This window comes from Ictidomys tridecemlineatus, chromosome 13 (assembly GCF_052094955.1).
Source record: "Ictidomys tridecemlineatus isolate mIctTri1 chromosome 13, mIctTri1.hap1, whole genome shotgun sequence".
Classification (NCBI taxonomy): Eukaryota; Metazoa; Chordata; class Mammalia; order Rodentia; family Sciuridae; genus Ictidomys; species Ictidomys tridecemlineatus.
In genome coordinates this window covers 16730299-16752464 of record NC_135489.1, presented here as the reverse complement: position 1 = coordinate 16752464, position 22166 = coordinate 16730299, and the positions used below count along the sequence as shown (strand labels likewise).

General features: G+C 39.9%; 1 protein-coding gene across 5 annotated transcripts in view; it reads left to right on the top strand.

Moving 5' to 3' along the window:
* Window positions 1-22166, top strand: part of Nedd4l (NEDD4 like E3 ubiquitin protein ligase) — a 300850-nt gene that overhangs the window by 146191 nt on the left and 132493 nt on the right. For 4 of the 5 annotated variants that reach the window (XM_078029961.1, XM_078029962.1, XM_078029963.1 and 1 more), the window contains 3 exons: window positions 15547-15628; window positions 18037-18075; window positions 20595-20648. In XM_078029961.1, the coding sequence (XP_077886087.1) occupies window positions 15547-15628; window positions 18037-18075; window positions 20595-20648 (175 nt within the window). Of the gene's footprint in view, window positions 1-15546; window positions 15629-16543; window positions 16679-18036; window positions 18076-20594; window positions 20649-22166 lie in introns of those variants that run through there. The other variant, XM_040272639.2, reaches the window with a different exon arrangement.

Sequence of the window (22166 nt, the reverse complement as noted above, 5' to 3'; positions counted from 1 at the left end):
TCTGTTGGAGAAAGAGGTCTGTCCACAGGGGAGTAGCTTTGTGACTCTCTTCATTGCCATTCATTGGCGTAGTGAGTCTTTTTACCCATTGTGGCTTTTCCTACCTAATTGCTATTCTGGTTGTCAGTGTTCGGCATGCTGTAGTTACATGTTCCACTGTGGTTTTACTTAGCTTTAATCCTGTATTAATTGCCTCCTCGTTCAAACTCCCCAAGAGCAGATTACCCTTCACTTTCAGCTTCTCTGTGGCTATTGGATTTCTTTCAGTTGTGACATACAGGGGAAAAACAGAAATCGCAAGTGAGGCTTCCGTAAATCTATTCTTCTTACTCCTATTAGCAGTATTATGCCTTAAAATAAGGTAGATGACCATGGACCAGAATATGAAATCTGTACATCTTATATAAACAATGGCATCTTCCAGCATCTGCTAAGCTCAAGATTTACCCCACCCACCCACACCCCACCATGCCCCATATACCTAATCTGCCCTAGGGCCATTGGCATGCCTATAAAGCAATTATTTGTTGTAGGTCCATTGTGTGACCAAGGCATGGCCCTACTTGCAAGGAGCTTCTAGACCAGTGGCAGGAAAGGACTCATAAGTAGATGACTGCTATACTGACAGGCTTTTGGCCGTAGGAGTGGGGCTGCGGGGTAGGAAATCTTCTAGAGGCAGGTGAGCTTGTCTTGAGTAAGGTCCTGTGCAGGTCAGATGCAGGCAGGGCATTTCAAGCACACCATTTCATGGTGGGCTCTGAAAACTAAAGTCAATCCACTTGGCTAAATGGATAAGACGCATGGAAGATGGCATGAGCAGGCAGGCAGTGCCAGACTGACGATCCACGTCTGGTACAACAGTTTGGACTTTATGCTGTAGGTTACAAAGAAACGATGCAGAGGATGAGTCCTTCATGGTTGGTTTTGGAAATTTGGGCTAATAATCATCTGCTTTAATAAGATGTGGAAAAGGAAGGGCTGGGGCTCATGCTGCGTTTCATCCTTAAGAGCTTAATTGGAGAGGTTGGGAGGTCAGGAGGGACCCTCGTGGGTCTTCCTGGTGTTCAAGCCTGAGGTCCCAGCTGGAGGCCAGACTTGGGCAGCAGTTAGTAGTTAATAGTCACAGAGAAGGGGGCGTCCTGGGGGTAGGGAAGTGGGGACCATGTGAGCTCAGCCAGGAATAGCTCCAGAGTGAAAAGATGCCAAAAATGAAGCCTTGGGGAGCTTCCACATGCGACTCTGTAGTTCTCAAGTCTGAGCTCCTTATGAGAGCCTGCTCTCTCCCACACCTTCCCCTCCTTCCCCAGTGAGCCGTATGGGATCTCCTTGAGTGCCGCCTCACCCTTGCCAATGACCATGGCATCACCTGGGAGCTGTTGGAGATGCACATCACCGGGGCTCACTTCATACCTGCAGACCCAGCCTACAGTTTAACCAGATCCCTAGGTGATTACCATGCACATTGAAATGCTGGAAGAACGCTATCCTGCTGTTGTGGAACATCTTTACAGTAGGTCTCCACAGGACCTACTTACCTTTTAGAGTTTGCTCAAATTGATAGACTGCAGGGCACATAGAGTATAAATCTTACGAGCAGTTAATAGAATTTGGCTAGAATGCAGTCTTCCCTGCAGATCCTATTTCTTACCTTTAAGTGTCCAGTTAAGGTTCTGTGCTCACTTAGAAGGAGGCATGCTGCCAAAACACTGATTCCTGAGGTCTCAGACTGCTGCTTCTGTACAGCCCCCAGCGTTACCTTGCAGAATGGGAATGTCTGTATTCCATGTTACCTGCAGTACTCTAACACTTGTGCTCACAATGCCCCGGTGGGATGGGAGTGCTTATCTCTGACAAGGTTTGTTGTTTCCGTAAGCGATAAATGCTCAATATAACTAAAGTCAGCATTTACTAGTAGCTCATTGTATGCAGCTGTGTAGAAATTTGAGGTTAATTATAATGTTTTGCCTTTATGAAGAGCCAGGTAAGAGTTTGGTGTTTGAGTAACATTCACATCTGGACTGAGACTCACCATCTTTATTTTGTAAAGAAATCTTTTGGGGGTTGGATCGACAATCGGCCATCGTCTGAGCTTAAGCAACTCTAATAAAAGTGTGTAAATGGTACATAATGAGTTAGGAATCCATTTTTTAATGTGAACTTCTATGCAGTGTGTAAGTGACCATCAACGATCTAACAAAGGATTCTGCAATTAACTTTTATTATTGTCTCCCTAAATTTGTCTTTAAACATTAGTATTTCTTGTGTCTTTTAGATTTGAATAGGTAAGGTCCCCTTCCAAAGGAGTATATCCCTCCATAATTCAGTTAAAATGGTCAATGAAAGAGGCCCATGATTTTAGTTTTTGGTATTAATATTGTTGACATAAAGTTTGTTGTAGCCCCCCCCATCCCAATTTTATTGTTTTCTTTGATCTTATAACTCATGACACTATGGGAAACAACCCTATAGTTTGTGGAAAAGTGAAGGAAATGACGCAAGTTCAAGAAAATGAGATTCACATGGAAAAATAGATTCTGTATCTGGTTACTCACTATCAGATATGAGATAAATATAATAATGCTAAGAATTCCGCATTTTGACCACTTGGGAAAGACAATGTCTCCAGATGTGTAGTCCTGGGAAGAAGTTAACCTGTCATAATGACTGGCAAGAAGCCAGGCAACCAAGAACTGTTTATGGAGGACCCACTTTGTACCAGGACCCATTTTGAACCAGGCTCCATGGAAAATTTAAACAAACCCAAGTCTTAATTAGTGGCCTTAAGTGACTTGCAGCTAGTTTAAGAGAATTAAGATTTACACACTTGAAAAGGAACAAACAATACAGGAAGGCACATGAGTCAATGGAAAGGAGTGACCTAGCTGTCACGCCTGCAAGAATTCAGAGAATGGAGAAACTGGTTATTACGGGTTGGTTGGTTCTGGGAAATGATCAGGAGGAGGTGCCGGCTGCCTGGAGCCTAGGAGAGAAAGGTGCTCCACAGGTAAGGAGTGAAAGCTAAGAACAGGGGTGTATCAGTGACTGAGGATACACCGGGTCCAAGCACTCTGAAGACAGTAGATGGACGTAATTGGAGAACCACAGATGTGACTGTTACTGGCAAGTGGTGTAAATTGGATGCTCCATTTAACTATCTAATAGAAATTCTAAAGCATACAGCAGAAGTAAAAGAAGGACCTTGTGTTTAGTGAATGTAATAGAGGTCAGAAATCCACAGCTGATAGGGCAGAGAGGAGCAGTTTGTTCCTTGTCAATTCTTTTGATTCTGTGCTTTTATCGCATAATTATTTAACTCTTCTTCAGGGTCTTGGAAACAGGGAGAAACAGATCCATAAAACAGTCATTGGATAGTGTAAAGTTCTCAAACATATACCCATAGGCGGGTGTGAGTATGTAGGAACGATGCCTTATACTTGTGATTCTGGATCCTACACTAGGTTCTAGAGAAAGAAGCCCTATAGCTTCCCCTCACCTACAGTCTTACCTAATTGTAGTTTAAGAGAGGATTTTAAAAACTGATGCCTTCATATTTCTGATAGATTTCATCAGACTAAACCACTGAGATCCAGATGTCCATCCTTTTTTAAAAAAACTGTTCTAATTGGTTATACACAACAGCAGAATGCATTTCAACTCATTGTACACAACTGGAGCACAACTTCTCATTTCTCTGGCTGTACACGATGCAGAGTATCTATCCGCTTTTGATGTGTCAGATGTAGGGTTCAGCTTTGGTGTTCATGCTGTGGGGCAAGTCAACCAAGATTTTCAGTGCTGATGAGGGCTTCATTTCTTCTCTAAACTTCTCCCTCGGTAGCACGTGGGCCCTGGGGGTTTCAAATGTGAGTTCCTATTATATATTTATCTGCATACCTAGAAAACTGTCCTGTGACACTCGGCTCTTACATTGGGATATGGGACATTGTCATAATCTAGCTCTCTTTCTGTTGCTTGTAATATTGGGAAGCACGATTGTTTGAGCCTGTTTTAAAATTCCATTATAAGAAGTCTTGTGGAAATATGGTAAAACACTCCAAGTAATGGAAAGTTCAAGGGTTTGATGGTTTGTATGTTTCAAAGACTTGAAGATAAAATTTCTAAAAAAAAAAAAAAAAAAAAAAAAATAATAATAATAATAATAATAATTTTGAAAATAATTTTTCCAAGAGTTGAGGGAGTACTTTTGTCTCTGAGGAATTCTGGATTTCGCAGACGGTCTTGTGTTTTTGATAACAGGCCGAGTGTGATTGGCATCTTGGCATTAGAAGCGCTTTCAAGTGTTCTGTGACTTTGTACATGTTCACAGTCCCTTATTTGTAGTTCCAAAGGCCAAAAAGCCCTGGAAACTGAAAAACGTCTTTGTGGGTTTCTTAAACTCATTTAAGAGCAAAACCTGATGTGAACAGACCTGAAAGTATTTCTGGGCTCTAGGTATAGCACTTGATTTTGGTCTTCATGCATATGATTGCCTGGATATTAACATTTGGTTATGGGTCCTGCCCCAGCCCTGCTGGGGATGGTGTGTAATAATTGGGATAATCATTAAGCCATCTTGCTAAAATGAAGAAAACTCAGCTTTGTATACGCATTTGGCCCCACAGGTTTTTCGTAAAGGCTGGCTTTACTGGAGTATTAACTTTACTAGGGCAAAGCACCAGGCTAAGTGGCTTAGAGCAGAAATTCACTGTCTGACAGCCCTAAATATCTAAGATCAAGGTGTCGGCAGGGCCATGCTGTCTCTGAGATCTAGGGAAACTCCTTCCTTGCTCTTCTGGTGCTGGCTGGCAACATCCGATGTTCCTTGGCTTGTTAGATGGGCTACTCCAGTCAGAGGGTATCTTCTCGCCTGTCTGCAAGTCGTCTTCCTCCTGTGCATGTCTGTTCTGTGCCCAGATTCCCCCTTTCCATAGGGACACAGTCATATTGGTTACAAGTAAAAAGCAAGCTGTGCCCTGGGAAGGGATGACTTCCAGAATTAATTAAAACTATCCTTTTCTCCCTGTTCAGTTAATAAAGGCTGAATTCCCCAAGTAGTTCTGCACTTGAGAACCTGCCCTCTTTTCTGTTTGACGCAGCTCAGTGTGAGCTCCACTTTGGCATCAAGTTCAGCATTCCTCTGCCTGTCCAGTGTTATTTTCTCAGATCATGAGAACCCAGGTGAGGTTAGCCAAGGAACTGACTTTCAGGATTATAAGAGAACAGTGTGTTTGGGAGTCTGTTCTCAACTTGAGTTGAGTGCATCTCTGCGTCTGGGTTTGTGTGTTAGACTACTTGCTTTATAGACTGGGGATGGATGGAGCCACTCTATAAAATAAATATATAACATAATCAAGAATGTATCTTTGGGACTTTTGCTTTATGAAGTTCTAGTTGGCTTGACTTTTTCTAACCACGAGGGAAGTGGACGAGCAGGTCTGATAACTCGGAATTCCAGCAGACTCTCCATAGAACAAATAGATGGACTGACAGGATCGTATCTCGGAATTTTTTGTCTTTGTCTTATTTCTTTTAGGACTAAATTCCTGACAGGTTCCTATTGTGACAAAGTACTTGAAACTGTTCTGGCATTAGACAAAAGATGTGGTTTTTTTGTTTTTTTTGTTTTTTTTAAAGTAGGCAAGACTTGACTTTGCTCTTTCCCTTCCACCTCCACCCCCACTGAAGTAAACACAAAGTGCTGCCGGCTGGTAAGTTATAATTGCAGGTAGGCCTTGCAGGTTGTCCTCCTTGTGACCCTAGCATGTGGGTGTGGTGTCAAGTGGCCCCAGTTAGCCCCCCAGAGAGGCAAAGTCCTTGGTATCCACTAGAAATATCAGTTGTCTCCATCCCCTTCCCATCCTTCCGTCCTCAGTGTGGAGTTGAATGAACTCCTTATGCTGGAACCCAAAGGAGGAAAGGAAAAGATGGAGTCGCAGTGGTCCCCACAGCAGGGTGCTCAGGCAAGCAAACTGAGGTTCTGAATTGGAAACTTGGGGATCAAGGCCCAGCAGTCTGTGGACTGATCAAGGCAATTGTAACACTTGCTCGGTTGGAAATCTTCTGCTCCAGGCATTCCTTCTCCCCAGCCTTCTGCCCTCTCCTTGGTTACCTGCTGTGTGGAGCACCCAGGTGTCCACCTTTTCGGCCTCCCTGTGCACATGCAGCAGAGGGCTTGCCAATCCCAACTGTCCTGAGCTCACCTTTCTCGGGAGCAAGCACCACCCAGGGATAGCTATGCCAAGGGAGAGGAGGAATGAAGCCCTCAGTAGGTGGGCGGAAAAAGACTGAGGAAGATCTGGGGTGAGGGGAATTGGTAGGGAATATTGGAGTTCTACCATGATCAATCTCACTTCAGTTTCTTGTAGGATCAGCAATCCTCTGATACAGCCTTCTTATGTGACAACTTCATGTGCCCAGTGTAGGCTGCCTTCCCAGGCCTAGATAATCAACAGACGGCAAAGTTCCTAGTTCTGCCACACTACAAAATATTGCTCAAATGGTAAAATTGGACTAGTTTTCAAGGAACTTCTGCAGGGGTGATTTAGCAACTCACAGCACTTTAGGATCCATAGGAGCTGTTGGACTCTGGCCCATATCAACCTCCAGGTTTCTCTGGTGAGTGGGCCTGGAGGAAAGTAAGGAGAGGATCTGGCTCTTCTCTTTGGAGGGAGATGATGCTTGATGCAGTATTCTCGTTTGGCTGAGGGTTTCTATAGTGCTTATTGTATATTGTATGATAAACAGTTGCACTGTACTACTCAAGTAGTGATGATGGCAGTAATTTTAACTTAGTTGAACAACTTCTAATCTGAGAATTCCGTATCTTGCTCTCTGGACGTAGATTATTTTTGTATGTTCAATTGGCTTCCTCTAAAGTTTCTAAACACTCCCAGGTTGTTGAATACTCCCTGTATGTTTGCATGTGGCTTGTGGGTTTGCACGTTTTCATGCCTTTTGGAATTATTTGTAGACGATATCCTTTATGGCAAGGTCTTGTCTAATCATTTGGATGTTTGGTAATTTCTCTCACAAGTAAATAGGTTTTAATTGCTCCTTATCCTTCAATATGCATGGAGGTAGTGCTTTTGAGGTCTTCGATAGAGTGTGTCTTGGAACTCCCTAAAGGGATTATAGAGAGGATGCCAGGCATCGATGCAGTAATTAAACATTACTTCCTTAGCACAAGACCCATAGATGGATCCTTGCCGTTACTTTGATTATGAGAGCTATTGCACCAACAAGATATTTGGCATAGAAATTAAGAAAATTAGAACGGTTCCTTTTTACTTCATTTAGTATATTTGCATGCAGAAAATTTCTTTGAGACATCTTGTCCTACTTAAAAAGGAAGTTGTTAAATCAGAAATTGATACTGATGTTGGAAATTTCTTTTCCCCCACCTATTTTATTGAAGCATATAGGATTTTTTAACTTATTACATTTGTTTATTTTTATTTTAATTATTAGCACATTAGTTACATATAACGTTGGGGTTCATTTTGATCCCCAGTATTCCTCTTTTCCTCCCCACATAGGATATTTTTAACTTTAAATTTTCTAATTGATCCCATTTGTTTGGGACCACATGGAGACTAGCTGTACCACCTTTCACTCTTACCATTGCAGATTGTGACACATCTATGTCACTTGGAAAATAGAGATGAAAGGAAGAAAAAACCATTATGATCTATTTGGTGCAGTGATGCACTACTGTATGGTTTGTTTTTCTATGATGCAATAGTTTGCTTCCATAGTCGTGATTAAATAGAATGTTAATCTTTCAGCAAAATGCAGGTGATGGTGGTTATTATCATTTTAATAGCTACATAGCATTTTACACATGTAGGTATGTATATTGAGTACATATGTAAGTCACATGTGTTTCTTTGTATTCTTTCCTAAGCTAGTCTTTATTTTTGAATTTTGAGCTGTTTGTAGTTTTTGGCTCTCTTAAATGGCACCATGGAGGACAGCACAGTGCAGCTAGTTGTACTTCTGGACACATTATGGGTTTGGGAGGCAGAATGAGTTTCAGAATCTTGCCATACAATCTTTTCTCCTCACCTGTGAAATGAGGATACTAGTATTCTTCTTTCTGGGGTTGTTGTAGGAAATTAGAGGTGGTATGTACATAAGGCACCGAGCCCAATGCTTTTAGGCACCCAAAAGGTACTTGATAAATGATCCTGGAGGTTATTACCAGAGCTCATAAAGGTGTTTTTTTCTGCATTTCAAATCATCTTAGAATACACACTATCATGAGCTTCCTAGAGTGCACATATGGGCAAGAAAGAACACCAGCTTTCTCAAAGGTGGAATCTGCTTTCAAACTCTCTCACATCTGACTTCAACTTCTCTGGAGGGTGGGTAGGCAGCCTCTTTGAGGTCAGGGTCTGCATCTATTTACTTTTACTCCTCTGCTCTGCCTTGGGGTCTGCCAAAGTCCCCCATAATGAATGCTCAGTGACTTTTTAAGCAGTTGGATCAATTGTGAATCAAGTTTCCAGAAACGGAAGTTTGTTTCTTCTTATGGTCTTATTGCTCTCTGTTAACGTGTTAATAGCATAAAAAGAAAGACATCCCGCGTTTGGGGAAGATGAGTCATAGGCTGTCTTTGTGTTTGGTAGCAGTCTGGGTATTTCAGTAGTTTACAGGTGAAACTTTCCCTTCAGTGACTCCTTCTGGACAATATGGATACTACCAGAAGAGAACACTGGCCTTGAACCAACATTGTTTTCTCCTTACAAACTCTTTTGGCATTAATATTTTCAGGAGCCACCTATCTACAAGATAGAATGAGAGCTGCGTGTATGTGTATCTCAGACAGCAGGGGCCCCCCGAGTGGCTGGTTGTAAATGGCAAGGGGTCACAGGGAGGAGTCATCCTGGCTAGAGACCTCCAGACTTGAGGGAGGTTTTAGGATATGTGTCTACCACTGGTTCTCCAGACAACAAAATCCCAATTAAAATACCCAAGAGTACTTTTCAGCAACTTCACAGATGATGCCTAAGACAAAGTTTTAATGCCCTTTATATCTACTTAGAACCAATCTAAGAATGCATTTGACTATAATCTTACTCTCTTGTATTTGTTGAAAAATCGAACGTATTTTAGAGTAAATGGCTCATTCTCAGTAATGGTGATGAAGGATATATTTCCAAACTCTTCATGCCTTTCAGCTAGTTTTGAGGGCTGGGATTATAGCATATTCTTTCAAAATCTCAAATGTTGTCTATTTAAGACAGTTTTCTGAGTAGAAAACATATGTGAAGCTCTTTGGGGCTTGTTATTGAGGTGTCAGCTGGCCGTGAACTCACAGGGCAATACCTCATTGAAGAGTAAACTGTAGCTGAAGCATGTGTGTAACTGTTATTGGTAATCGCATAATTTTTTTGTACTCATAAAAGTAGAAAGTACCTACTCACAGTAGAATATATTTTTTTAATAGGAACTATATAGAATAAAATAAACATGATTCATAAACTTCTCATTTAGAGAGAATGGCTATTAAAATTTTTTTCTGAGTTACTTTCATACATATATATTTTAATTAGTCTCATTTTTATTTTTTTTCATTTTTTGCAATACTAGTAATTGGACTCAGTGGAATACTTTACCCCTGAGCTACATCCCCAGCACTTTAAAAAAATCTTGAGACAGGGCCTTGATAAGTTGCTGAGGGTGGCCTTGAACTTGGAATCCTCCTGCAACAGGCTTTGCAAGTTGCTAAGATTAGAGGTGTTCCACTGTGCCTTGTTTAGTCACGTTTTTAGATTCTGCTTATTCTTTAATATTATACCCTGATTATTTCATTTAGAATTATTCTTTAAAATATTTAATGACTTATAATATTCGAGCACATAAATGTACTATAATTTATATAATCACTTCTCTATTGAACTGGAAATTTGCTTCTAATTTTTACTATTACCATAGGATGCTGTACTGAATATTTTTTTGCAGATAAATATTTACTCACATCTCTCATTACTTCTTTCTGGTTAGTCCTTAGGAATACTTTTGATGAATCAAAGGGCATCCATCAACTCTTGGAATGTTCTTGATATTTCTGTCATCTTACTTTCCAGGAAACTTACCATTTGTCTTTCCAGTAGAGTATTAAAATGTCTGCCTCACCTAGAATGTGATACCTTTTTCAATCTCAGATAATTAGTTAGAAACAAACTTCAGACTTGGTATTATTCCATGAATTTTTGTGTTTTATTTCTTCTCACACTTCCTATGTATTCTTTTTACGTTACTTGGAAGTGTCTTATGTGGGTTTTTTTTTTTTTAATGAGGATCTAAGCAATTTATGTAACACTGATGGTAATAGTAAAAATGAGGAAACCTTCAACAAACAAGTTTTCACTTAACAAAATAGGTTTTGCAGTGAAACTTTCTCTGAGTTGAGTAACTCTTAGTGTGTCAGGTAGTCGCAATAAATTTGATCTATGATGCTGTGTGATCGGGTGCTGTGTCCGTTAGCTCTTTGCTCTTTGCTAATAGGGAACAAAGACACAACCTTCCTACAGGTGCCTGGTGCCATGTGGAGCCCTGCCTTTCTAGGGAAGAATGCATGGTCTGAGGCTTCTGCAGAAGGCAGATCTTTCTCACTGTGATTCTGCTGATCAGCTGTCTATAAGTATGCCTTTCTAGGGATTTTGCAGTAGATACCTTATCTTACCATTGATAAGGCAGTGTCCTTCCAGCCTGGCTGCAGTCTGAACGGGATCCACCTCAGCATGGGGCTCACTGGAAGCAATTCCTGCCCTCTACTCACTGCTCTGTCCCCCTGAAAATATGTGGATCTCAGCAAAGACTATTTATTCTGATAAAAATGAGTAAAGAACAAGAAGAATCTAGAGCACTTCAGCAAGTCCAATGGTCAAGCCATTAGTGACAAATCACACTTACTGTCCTCCTTCAGTGTGTCCCAGAAGGTTGAGCAACAGGGCAGACACAGAAAGGCTGAGAAATGACATCGTCCGTAGTATATTTGCTCAGCAGTGATGCAGGTGGAATGTGACCCCCAAATAAGGTTTCCATTTCTTAAACTCTGTAAATTCCCTTGACGTCAGTGTGGACCTGCAGGCCTTTGTAGGACTGACTGGATCAGAGGCTCAGAATTTTCAAGTTTGGGCTCCATGTGGAGAATGAAAGAAATGACGGTTTAAAAAGTTCTTTGAAGTTTTGCAAGATCGGAATGGATTTCTGAATAAGATTTCTTGGTGGCTTCTTATGAGAGAGTAGGCAGTAGGAAATGTTTGCTGATTATCTTGACATCTGCTAGGTTTCTTGCTATTTCATTTAGGGGAAGGGCATCTGTCCTTCAGCCACTGATTTCATGCAGTCCCTTGTGTTGCATCTCATCTCTCTCTGATCGTTTCGTCACCATTTTAACCCCCATCCACAAATGTCATCTTTTGTGTATAGATGAGGTATCTTGTTTGGGAGGGACAGCTTGAATTCCCCAAGTATTTCTTTTCAGTTTTGTACACTTGCTGAGGAGTACTGAGGCACCTGAGGTCCTATGGGTGCATTTTGTGGTCTGCTCAAGCAGACGTTGGCTTTTGGAGGCCAGTATGAATTGGCGCTTTTGGGGGCTAGTTGAAATAGCGCTCAATCATTAGGATTCACTGACAGCTCAGACCTTCGTTCTTTGATATGCCTTTCAAATTCACAAACAAAGCCACCATCATGGACTTAGAGCCAATGGTCTGAGGTGACTAGGCGCCCTTGTATAATAACATAACTTGTCAAGAGACCCTACACTTGGGGATAAGTGGACTTCCCTCCTCCTAGCCTGCCTACCTATATTCTGTTCTACTGGGTCCACATTTGCGTGAGCTCCTGAGCCTTTCTTTGGGTGAAAATCCTCAGTACCTCCTTGGAGTGTTTTTTCATCTTTGGAGCAGGAGCCATCTTGCTTATCTCCCTGCCTGCTGTTTTATCTCCTTGTAATGAACCTGACCATGAGTCTTCTGCATCTCAACAATTTCATAATGGTGAAGATGAAAATGACTGCTAACGTTTATTTTAGTCTTCTCAACAGCCTCCCTATAAGGGAACTGTTATTATCATCCCCATTATGTAAATGGTAAAACTGAGGCACAAGAAACTATGAGAGTTTCCCGCAGTCATACAGCTATACACAGGGGAGATGGGTTTTTACTTCCAGTGGGGTGGCTGACTGGTTGAGATTCGAACCCACACGGCCTGTTCTTCCTCAGTCCTTCACACTGCAACCAGATGGATATTTTAAGGTTCAGAATTCCAGCTCAACCTTGACCTTAACCACTGAATCCTTCACTTAGAATCCCCTCACCCTGATCTTGGCCTTCACCCCTATACTCTGTGGTAAATCATGTGAAGTCAAATCAGTAATTGTCACAGAAGTAGGGAGTAAAGAGAAACGGGCAGAGAACTTCTCTTTGGCAGTGGTGCCCAGATGGATGGAGGCAGAGAAATCACCTGGATATTGGTCAGTGCAGATTCCCAGGTCTAGGGTGAGGCCAGGTGCCCAGATTCCAGGTGACACTGGCATGAGTTGAGGGATGGCTCTGCTGACTTATGTTCCTGGACTCTTGGCACACTCTGTCCCAGTGGCCATTTTGTTTCTCTGTGTTCCATTCAGATGTGGCAAGGACAGTGTCTTCTGTCTATTTGGGGTGCTTATCCCCTCACCTGCATGTAATAGGCACTCAGTAAATAGGAGGTGGTTTGAAGGCTAGTACCAGTTTGCCGTCTCCTTGGAAAGGTTGGAAGGAACAATGTAATGCTTAAAGTTTGCAGAACAGAATTTCTCCTCCCATCCAAAGTCCTGCAAAGCATTTAGCTTTTTTTTTTCCCCTCACAAAGAGTCATGTTAACTCTAGCCTGAGCTGTACTAAATACCAGTCCCAGGACAGCGACCAGGTGCAGGAGTGACTTTGGACATCCCCACCCTGATCCCCTGGGTGCTCACACATGCTCTGAATTAGAAGGAAGCATGAAATACTTAGGGAGCTGTGGTTGGCTGGCTCCCAGCTTGTGCTATGTAGTAAATCATGTGAAGTCATTAGTAATTGTAACAGAAGTAGGGAGTAAAGAGGAAAAAAGCAAAGAATCTCAAATTTCTTAGGAAAGAAGAGAATACCAAGTATAATGGCTGGCATTGATGGAGCATCTGTAGCTGTATGGTGGAGCTGTGCTGGGTAGTGATTGTACATCATTTTCTTTGATTCTTGTGATAACCCTGTGAATTAGGAATTGTCCTTCCCATCTCATTCATAAATAGTGTGAAGTCAAAAGTGGTGAAGTCCTAGCTTGTCCCCTTTCTGTTTCCTGAGGGTGGTCCCAGCCACTCACTGTCTTCCCTTCCCCTGGAGCTCACACCCTACTGACCTTCAGTCAGCACCTTGGCCCGTGGTTCCCTGGCCAGGCTGAATTCCCTTCCCGGAGTTTCTGGTTGATCTTTGACAGGGTTTTCACACACTAGTGCCTACCTGGATGAGCACTGGAGACACGATGTGCTCAGCTCTGTCTTCCTCACTACAGCTAGAAGACACTGTCCCACACTCAGACCCTCCCCACAACCCCCAACTGCATATGTCACTTACTGTCAGCTATTCAGGGAATAAAAACTGAGGTAAATAAGTGACGTAGAAGAATGTGGATAAGTGAAGGCTTAGCTTTTTATTGCAGTTATATAGTAGCCAGCAATCATGAAAGCTGAGGGACATAAAAACTAGACAGGACAGCAGTTAATGGTAGTCCCTGTAATGCAAGATTGTGTGTTTCTGTGTGCACAAGTGTGCACATTCAGTGTCCTGGAAGCCTGTTCTTGAGGTAATGGAAATAATCAGGCTTTGGGGTGTTTTTAGCAGTAATTTGGCTAGAAATAGAAAACTTTATTTCTGTAGCGACAAAATACTTTTTACAAATGCCACACAGAACAGTGATTCCCCAAGTGTGGTTGCTAGACCAGGTGCCTCAGCATTGCTGGGAACTTGCTGGAAATGCAAATTCTAGGGTCCTACCACAAACCAACTGAACTAAAATTTGGGCATGGGTCCCAAGTCTTTATTTTAACCGCCAGGTTGTGATGTGTTGACACCTGAGCGTCATTCACCTAGACGGTAACTTTTTCTCACACCTCAGACCACTGGTTCCCATGAGGAAGAAGCTAGGGCCTGGGACCTAGGTTAGGTCTGAACTTGTGTTTTTCCTGACTCTAAATGTCCAGACGAGGATCAGCGGGTACCACTAGTTACATGTTCTTTAACCAAATCAAGGTCTATAATTTATGGACCAAAGGCAAGATTGACTAATATCTCTATTCATGTAGTAGCAATATTTTCCTCTGTGCTGTGATCTTTTTTTATTTTTGTATATTGATTATAATCTTAGTATTACCAATATTTATAAAAGATTTCATGGCATATTTATTTCTGATAGCAAATACAAATTAATATAGTCTTAGCATTTTAGAGTACTCTATGTAATCTTTGGAAACATTCTGGAAGTTGCAAAATAAAGGTTAATTGTTATGGTATAGCTCTAAAGGATAACTCCCAAATTGGTATGAAGCTAACATGATGGGTTGAAAGAATTTCCAGTTATAGATAATTGTTTGATTTATTTTTCTGATACTGGGAATTGAATCCAGGCCTCATGAATGCTCTAGAGTAAATGCTGTATCACCGAGCTATACCCCTAACTATCTAATTATAATTAGATAAGTAAAATTGGGGAAATGAGTATATAGAAGTCCTTTTCATGATTTTCCACAAGGACTCCATTTTTTTAAGTGACTACATCTGAGCTATCCCTGAGTTAGCAATATTAGGGAGTATTAATACACTTAGACTCTTAGTAGATAGTCCACATTCTTCCATAAATTCTTCCAGTACACATCTTGCTAGAAGATTTCAACTTCTCAGGGAAAGAATTTTTGTGATCTGTACAAAGAATTCTGGGACTTGTAGTCAGGCAGCCTGAGTTTTAACGTAGACTTTTCTCAAATCTAATTTTGGGTAATCTCTTGACCTTTTGCTTTAGTTTTAGGTTTCTGTTTTGTGTTACCTATAAAATGGAAAGTCTTATTTAAGTGAATACCTATTGAATCTGCCTTCACTAAAAGAAAAACTTCCCACAGGGAAAAATAAGATGAATAAGATATAAACTGAATTTTCTAGCTAGATTTTACTATGGTGAACACATTTTGTATGCCTCTTAGAAAATCTTTTTATACTCTTTTCAGAATATGTGTCTAGAAAAAAATGACAGGTAAGTTAATTTTAATTCATTGTAGGGAAGATCATCTTTAAAGTTAGAATGTCAATTTCTTTTTGTCTGTGAAATAAATATGATTGGCTCTGGTTGATTTAAAAAAAAAAAAAAAAAGTTTACTGAGCATATTATAGGTATGTTAAAATGTTGTGGCTTAGTTTATGAAATCAATACAAACTGGAACATTAAATGATCTTTACATTTTCATTCAGTTTGACTACTTTTTTAAAATGAAAAGTATAATCCTATTAAATCTGAAATATTTTCTTGCAGTGATCCATATGTGAAACTTTCATTGTACGTAGCAGATGAGAATAGAGAACTCGCCTTGGTGCAGACAAAAACAATTAAAAAGGTAGGTTGCCCATCCTTTTTAAAAATTCATTTAAGTTATAATTTAACCCAATGGAATGATGTATTTTTGACTGTTGTCAAGTTTATATTTTAAGGTTAAGATGGCACTGTTTTTATTTTAAACATCTACCAGTATTAAATCTAAAATTCTGCATAGACAAAAACTTTTCTTTATTAACCCAAGATACCAATTTTGATTTTTAGTTAAATGTCTGCAGAAACAACATTCTGAAAACAAGTCATTACAATTGGTAATTTTTTTTCTTGCCAAGAATATGCTTAATGAAATGGAATTATTTATGTAACTGGCACAAAAGGAATGGTTTAGCCTGAAACAACTATTATCAAAGAAAGCAAAATACTTCACTACTTGAAAACTTTAAAATATACATGTAGTTTTATTCATATGTGTACAAGTTTATTTTTATGTATAGTCATCACACATTTGTTTCCATAGTTAAAATTGCCTGTCCCCATATTTTTGGATGCATATGTAAAATATATGCAAATATTTACCTCCTATTTGAGGGCTTTATGGAAGATGAACGTTTTCTGTCAAAAATGAGTTTGCTCCGTTTTAGATTTAGTCGTAGGTTACTATTCCCGTTTCCTCCCTGCCTTGCGGGGGTGGCCAGATGTTTAACTCTTGATTCCACACACTTCTTGGGCAGCATCGTGCTTTAAAAACACTAACGCTGTGGATCTCCGGCCAGGTCATTCTGAGCAGGGAACAGTAATGCAGGGTGCCCTTCACCTGGCATTGAGACCGGCATTAAAATCTGTTTTGCAAACAGAAGCCGGTATTTTGATTAGTGGGAGGATGCCTGCGAAGGACGGAGGCCATTGTTCCCTGTGTTAGGCGCTGTCACTTGTTCTTCAGCAGTGAGCAGGGGCACCTTTCAGGGAAGGCAGCGGGGGCCCTGGTCACCTGCTGGACGCAGAGCCCAGGACCCAGGGCGGCGGCTGGGGACACTGCAATGTTTCCTGCCCAGGGGAGGTCCTCCCCCTCCTTGTGCACGGTGGAGGGCGCAGCTCCGATCCCGGCAGCCTGGTTAGTATGTCTGTGCTTCGTGCTGTGCCTGAGCGGAAAAACTGCCCTTGTCTTTGGTCTCCTCGGTTTCCTGGTGGCCCTGTGTTGCTCTTGGCTTGTTTGCTTCTGTGCCTGCCCCCACCCGTGCGCTCCCTCCTGGACGCTGCGCCCTGGGCCCAGCTGCTGCTGCCGCTTCCTCCCCAGCCCACATCCACCCCTGCTCCATTCAAATCCAAAAGTATGGATCCCCATTATTTAGAATTGGGTTGACTGTGGAGTTGCAGATGGAGGAAAAAAAATACTGATTTTTTTTTTTTTAATGCCAGTTTAGAGTTTTGTATTTTTATGGTGCACTGTACTATTTTATTTTTGCTTCTGTTAAAGGAAATAGGTGGATGAAGGCAAATATTATTTTAAAAATATCTGTAGCTGAGGATGAGGTAGTGAAATTTCAGTTTCAAATTATTATACATAATGTTTTAAAATGTTTTTATTTTATAGTTATACATTAATAATTTGATTCATTTTGACATAATCATACATTCATAGAATTTAATTTGCTCCATTTCGGTCCCAGGTACATCCTCTTCCCTCCTCTCCTCCTCCCCCTATTCATAATTTTTAAGAGATGCTCATGAATATTAAACCTGTGCAAACCACACATGCACATAGGTGTGTGTTCCTTCATAGAAGGTGCTTTATCTTAGGATGCTGGGCAGTCTGTCTCATTCATACCGAGGGCAAAAGTATCTTTGTCATGCTTTTATGAGATATGCACATAAAGAGATAACTAGAAGGTCGGAGGGAGGGAGGGAGGAAGACAGAAGGGTAAGTAGGTAAATATTTTTAACCTGGTTATTTGTTTTTTGGGGGAGCATCCTTTTCATTATAACCAGCAGTTTGTGTATTATAAAGTCTAATCATCATTGATATTCTTTATAAAATGTTGTTCTGATGTCAAATTTATATGTAAAGAATTCAGACTTCCCCAACCTGTTTTATTGCACTCCAAAATAGCTTTTTAGGAGGGGTGTCAATAAAGATCATTTCTTTCTTGATAGAATAATTATATTAATGCTAATTTCTTGAAAGGAAATTTTATATTTTCATGCCAATGGCTCTTTTGAGTCCCATACTGTTCCTCGTGGTGATAGCATGCAATATGGTTTCATATCTATGAATCATTGGTTTCATAGGTATACTCCCTCATATTTTAGTTTGTAGAATAGTCTCAAGTAATTGACTAAATTTTGTTTTTATTGCCATTTAAAAAATATTTATTAAGAAAGATATTTAGACAAATATGAAGCCTGTATTGTGCTAGTTAACTGTTAGTTTCCAAGACTGTAAAATATATTAAAAAATTATTTCTCTTCCAGACGCTGAACCCAAAGTGGAATGAAGAATTTTATTTTAGAGTAAGTTTCTTTTTTGGTACTAACTTGTTATTGATACCTAGATTGATACATCATAATAAATATTGAGGGAAAACTGTAATATTTTTAATGAGAAATTCCTTTTAATATGAGAAATGTTTGAGTAACCACCTAATGTCTTAAATTTTGCAAGAGTGAATAGTGGTCACAAAATCTGGACTGTTTCATCCGAAGATGTTTGGAGAAATAAAAAAAAAAAGTTATCCAAATGCCATATTTTATTGTTGCAACTCTATAAACTTTTCTTTAAAAAGTAAGATCAAATGTAATTTTAAACAATGGTTTATTCCTATGTGACATGGGTTATGAATTATTTTATAGTTAAACAGGAGTAGAAACATAGAAGCATTAAACGATGCCAATTATGGGGCTTTTACTATAGCTCAGTGCTAGAGCATTTGCCTAACATACATGAAGGCTCTGGGTTTAATCCCCAACACCTCAAATTAATTTTTTTTTAAATTACATTCCTAAAGTTAGGAAGGAAATTTTCTGTGATTCAGATATTTAGTATATGTATTTACGTGAGTACTGTAAAATTACTTCTGGAATTTATATGCCACAAAATAAGGTAAAATTTCCCCCAATCTTTTCTATTTAATATCTAGAACAGCTATATGTAGAAATGACTGATTTCTGTATTAACTGAGATTTCTACTTAGTGAGTTTTCCTGGTTGTTGCTGGGTTTTTTTGTTGCCAAAATTTTGGAAATATTAAACTGCTCAGCTATTGAAGTATTTTTCTCCTTAAAATGAAAGTTTTTAAAATATCTATATATCTATGGTATTAATAGACACTTGCAAAAATACACCAGATTAGATCTTCTAATTAATGCAGATTCTCAAAGAACTATATTGCCATTAGACCCACATAATTGTCCTGCCTTCTTTCTTTCAGTTGAGGTAGGATTTTCTGTGCTCCAAACTTGGATTACTGTATCCTGCATCTGTTTTCTGTTATGTTCAGAGCTGAAATATGGCACTGATATTTTAATACTTGGTAGATCCTGTGTTCAGCCTCCACCAGATGTATTTTAAATTACTCTGTGAAGGACTGAACAGCTATTGGGGACTGTGAGGTGTTATTTGCCCTTAGTTAACTCTCAAATACAGCTTCCTTCTTGTGAAACTCCAAATATTCATACTACTTATATTTAAATCATTTATGTGAGTGATAGAGAATCAAAACTTTTTTCAGTGATTCTTGGCTAAAAAATTCATTTAAAATCTATTTTTGTTAGTGTTTTTGCTTATTTGCTTTCAAGATCATTGTTTAGTCCCTCTGCAAATCTTTGTTGCCACCTATGTACCCAGCTCCTGCTGTGGCCTGTGAATTCATTCACTGGTAACTAGCACTTTGCTTCCCAAAGCTTCTGAGCAGATGCAAACCCACCAGCCATTTGTTTGCTCTGTCATGGAGGCTACGGGCCAACCAACGGGCCAAAAACACAAGTGGAGCTCACTGTGCTTATGTGATCAAATGTAATTTCATTCCATTCTCTGTCAGGAAGCGGCCAGGGCCTCCTAACAGTAGACCTGGATTATATCTCTGGCTTTATTGTTTACAGCTTTTCTGACCCTGGAAAAGCCACTAAGCATTCTCACTCTCCCTGGGGGCCTTGTTCCTCACGTAGGAGAGAGAAGTCCTTATGGGTAGAATGTTCCCCTGACATGAGATAGCACAAACGAGAACTGCTGGCACCATTTCTCACCATTTGGTAGTTAGTAAAGGATACCTGAATCTGAATGATGACATATGGGCTGTTCTGGTTAGGTTTCGGTAAAAAGAGAAAGGCAAAAAATATCATTAAAAGCCTAGTAGCTCTGACATTGGCCCCAGCTTGCTGGAAGCAGGGGCATTTTCTTTCTGGTTGTCACTGATGGTTCACAGCCCAGGCCCTGAACAACAGCAGGCCAGACCTGGTTCCAAATCCTGGTTGCCTCATATGCTGTCCCTGGGCTCTTGGGCAAGTTACTCCACCTGCATGATCTCAGCTTCTCATGCATGAAGTAGAGGTGATAGTTACATGTCATAGGATTGCTGTGAAGATTGAATGAGACTAGGTATAGTTGATACTTAACAAGGAGATGGTACTTAAAAACTAAGCCCACAATGGTAAATAACTGCTCTTACTGTTTTCTTCATTATTTTAATCATCACCACCACCAGGTCTAAGAGGTTCCCTCAGGCAGGGACTTTAATCTATTGGCATGGGAAGCTTTTGTCCAGCAGATTAAGAACTCCGTAAAGTTGTTCAGAATTATACTTTCTTATTCTAGAAAAATAGCTAAGGACCTTTGCCTTTTTCTGATATTATATAGAAAAATCAATACCAGAAAATTTTATTTAGCAGACAGAATTTCCAGAAAAGTAGGTTACTTGTTTGTTAATACATTTCAGTTGGATGCATTCTAAAGCTTTATCCTATTCTTGCTGTCCCTTATTTCATCCTTCCAGTGATTTCTGCTTATATCTGAAGTACTGTTTGTGTTCCTTGTAGGTAAACCCTTCTAATCACAGGCTCCTGTTTGAAGTCTTTGACGAAAACAGATTGGTGAGTAATTCCTCATTATTGAATTTTGCTTCATTTCTTAAACACTGAATTTTTAGAGTAGCATCTTCCAAACTCTGTCTTTGGGTTGTACTTCCAATAGTTTTCATGCTGAAAGAGAAGACTATTTTTGTCCTACTCTTAATGTTTTTAATTTCAGCAAACATTTGTGTGTTGCTAGGACAGAAAATTTACTTGAATATATGTATATTTTTATTGCAGTTGTTATTAATGCAAATTACTGATGATAGGCTCAGCCTAAATGCTTGTGTTTTGGATTGGGGCATACAGAATGGTAGGCAAATTTGTAAAGAGGCCATCAGGCATGTAAGCAAACTTTGTGGGGACCTTAAATGTAATTACTGTGATGCCTTCAGTAGCTTATCTATGGTGATTCTCAGAGGAAATGAAAATCTGGTTAACTATATAGAAGAAAGTAAATCTATACTTAGTAATAATTAAGCTGTTTTAAAAGTTGTACTTTCTCAAGAGAGATCCTTAGAAAGTACCTTTAAAAGATCAAAAATAAGGGCTGAGTGCAGCTCAGTGATAGAGTGCTTGACTAACTTGCACAGGCTCCTGGATTCCATTTCCAACACCACCACCCCCCCAAAAATAAAAAACCAGTAGATACACACCTGAGGCATATAACTGATACAAACTTGCATTTTATATGCAGGTTGATATAAGAGATATGGGCTATAACTAAGATTTTATTTTCAAAATTGCTTTAAAAACAAATATGATGCTTTAAGATTTAACAAATCTTAAGGCATTTTGCTTTCTTAGCTAATTAGAATCAAGTACCCATAACCGTGTTCCCACTGTGACACCAAACACTATTGTGTTATGTGTAAGACTTTTCAGTACTTCAGAAGTGATATTAAAACTCGGTTATACTCAAATTTACCTTCTCTGAAACTTATGCACATTCACTAGTTATAAGAAATGTTCTTATAAACCCTTGTTTCTGCAGAATTCAACTGAAACTCCAAAATTGAGAAAATCTTCATGTTAATAAAGTATCATCAGGAGGAGCCTTAAAACACATTATGCAACTCCCTGTCCTGATAGATAAGAGGTCACTGGTCTAGAACCTTTATAGAATTAAGTGTATCAGTCAGGGGACATGCCAGGGTTCAACCCCCTTTCTCTTCTGCCTCAACCTGGTGCTGAGGAATACCCAGAATTTTTGCCCTTTGGTGTAGAATTAGGGAATGTTATTTAATCCAATATGCTTGGTAGTATTCTCCAAAATAGAAAACTAAGAAATTCCATTCTACCATCCTAGTATTTTTCCTATTAAAAATATGGGATCTGGGGGGGCTATGCATTTCCCTGGATGTTTTGTGCCTTGGGGTGATAATCGGTAGCATCAAGTAACTAAATCCCTTTTGTTATTTGTGTGAAGGTATTCTGCTGAGGGTGCAATTCTTGCCTATCCACCTTTCATCCAGCCAGGACTGTAGGGATGGGGCAGTATTTAGTGTCATATAGCATAACTCACTGTAGACATGGAGG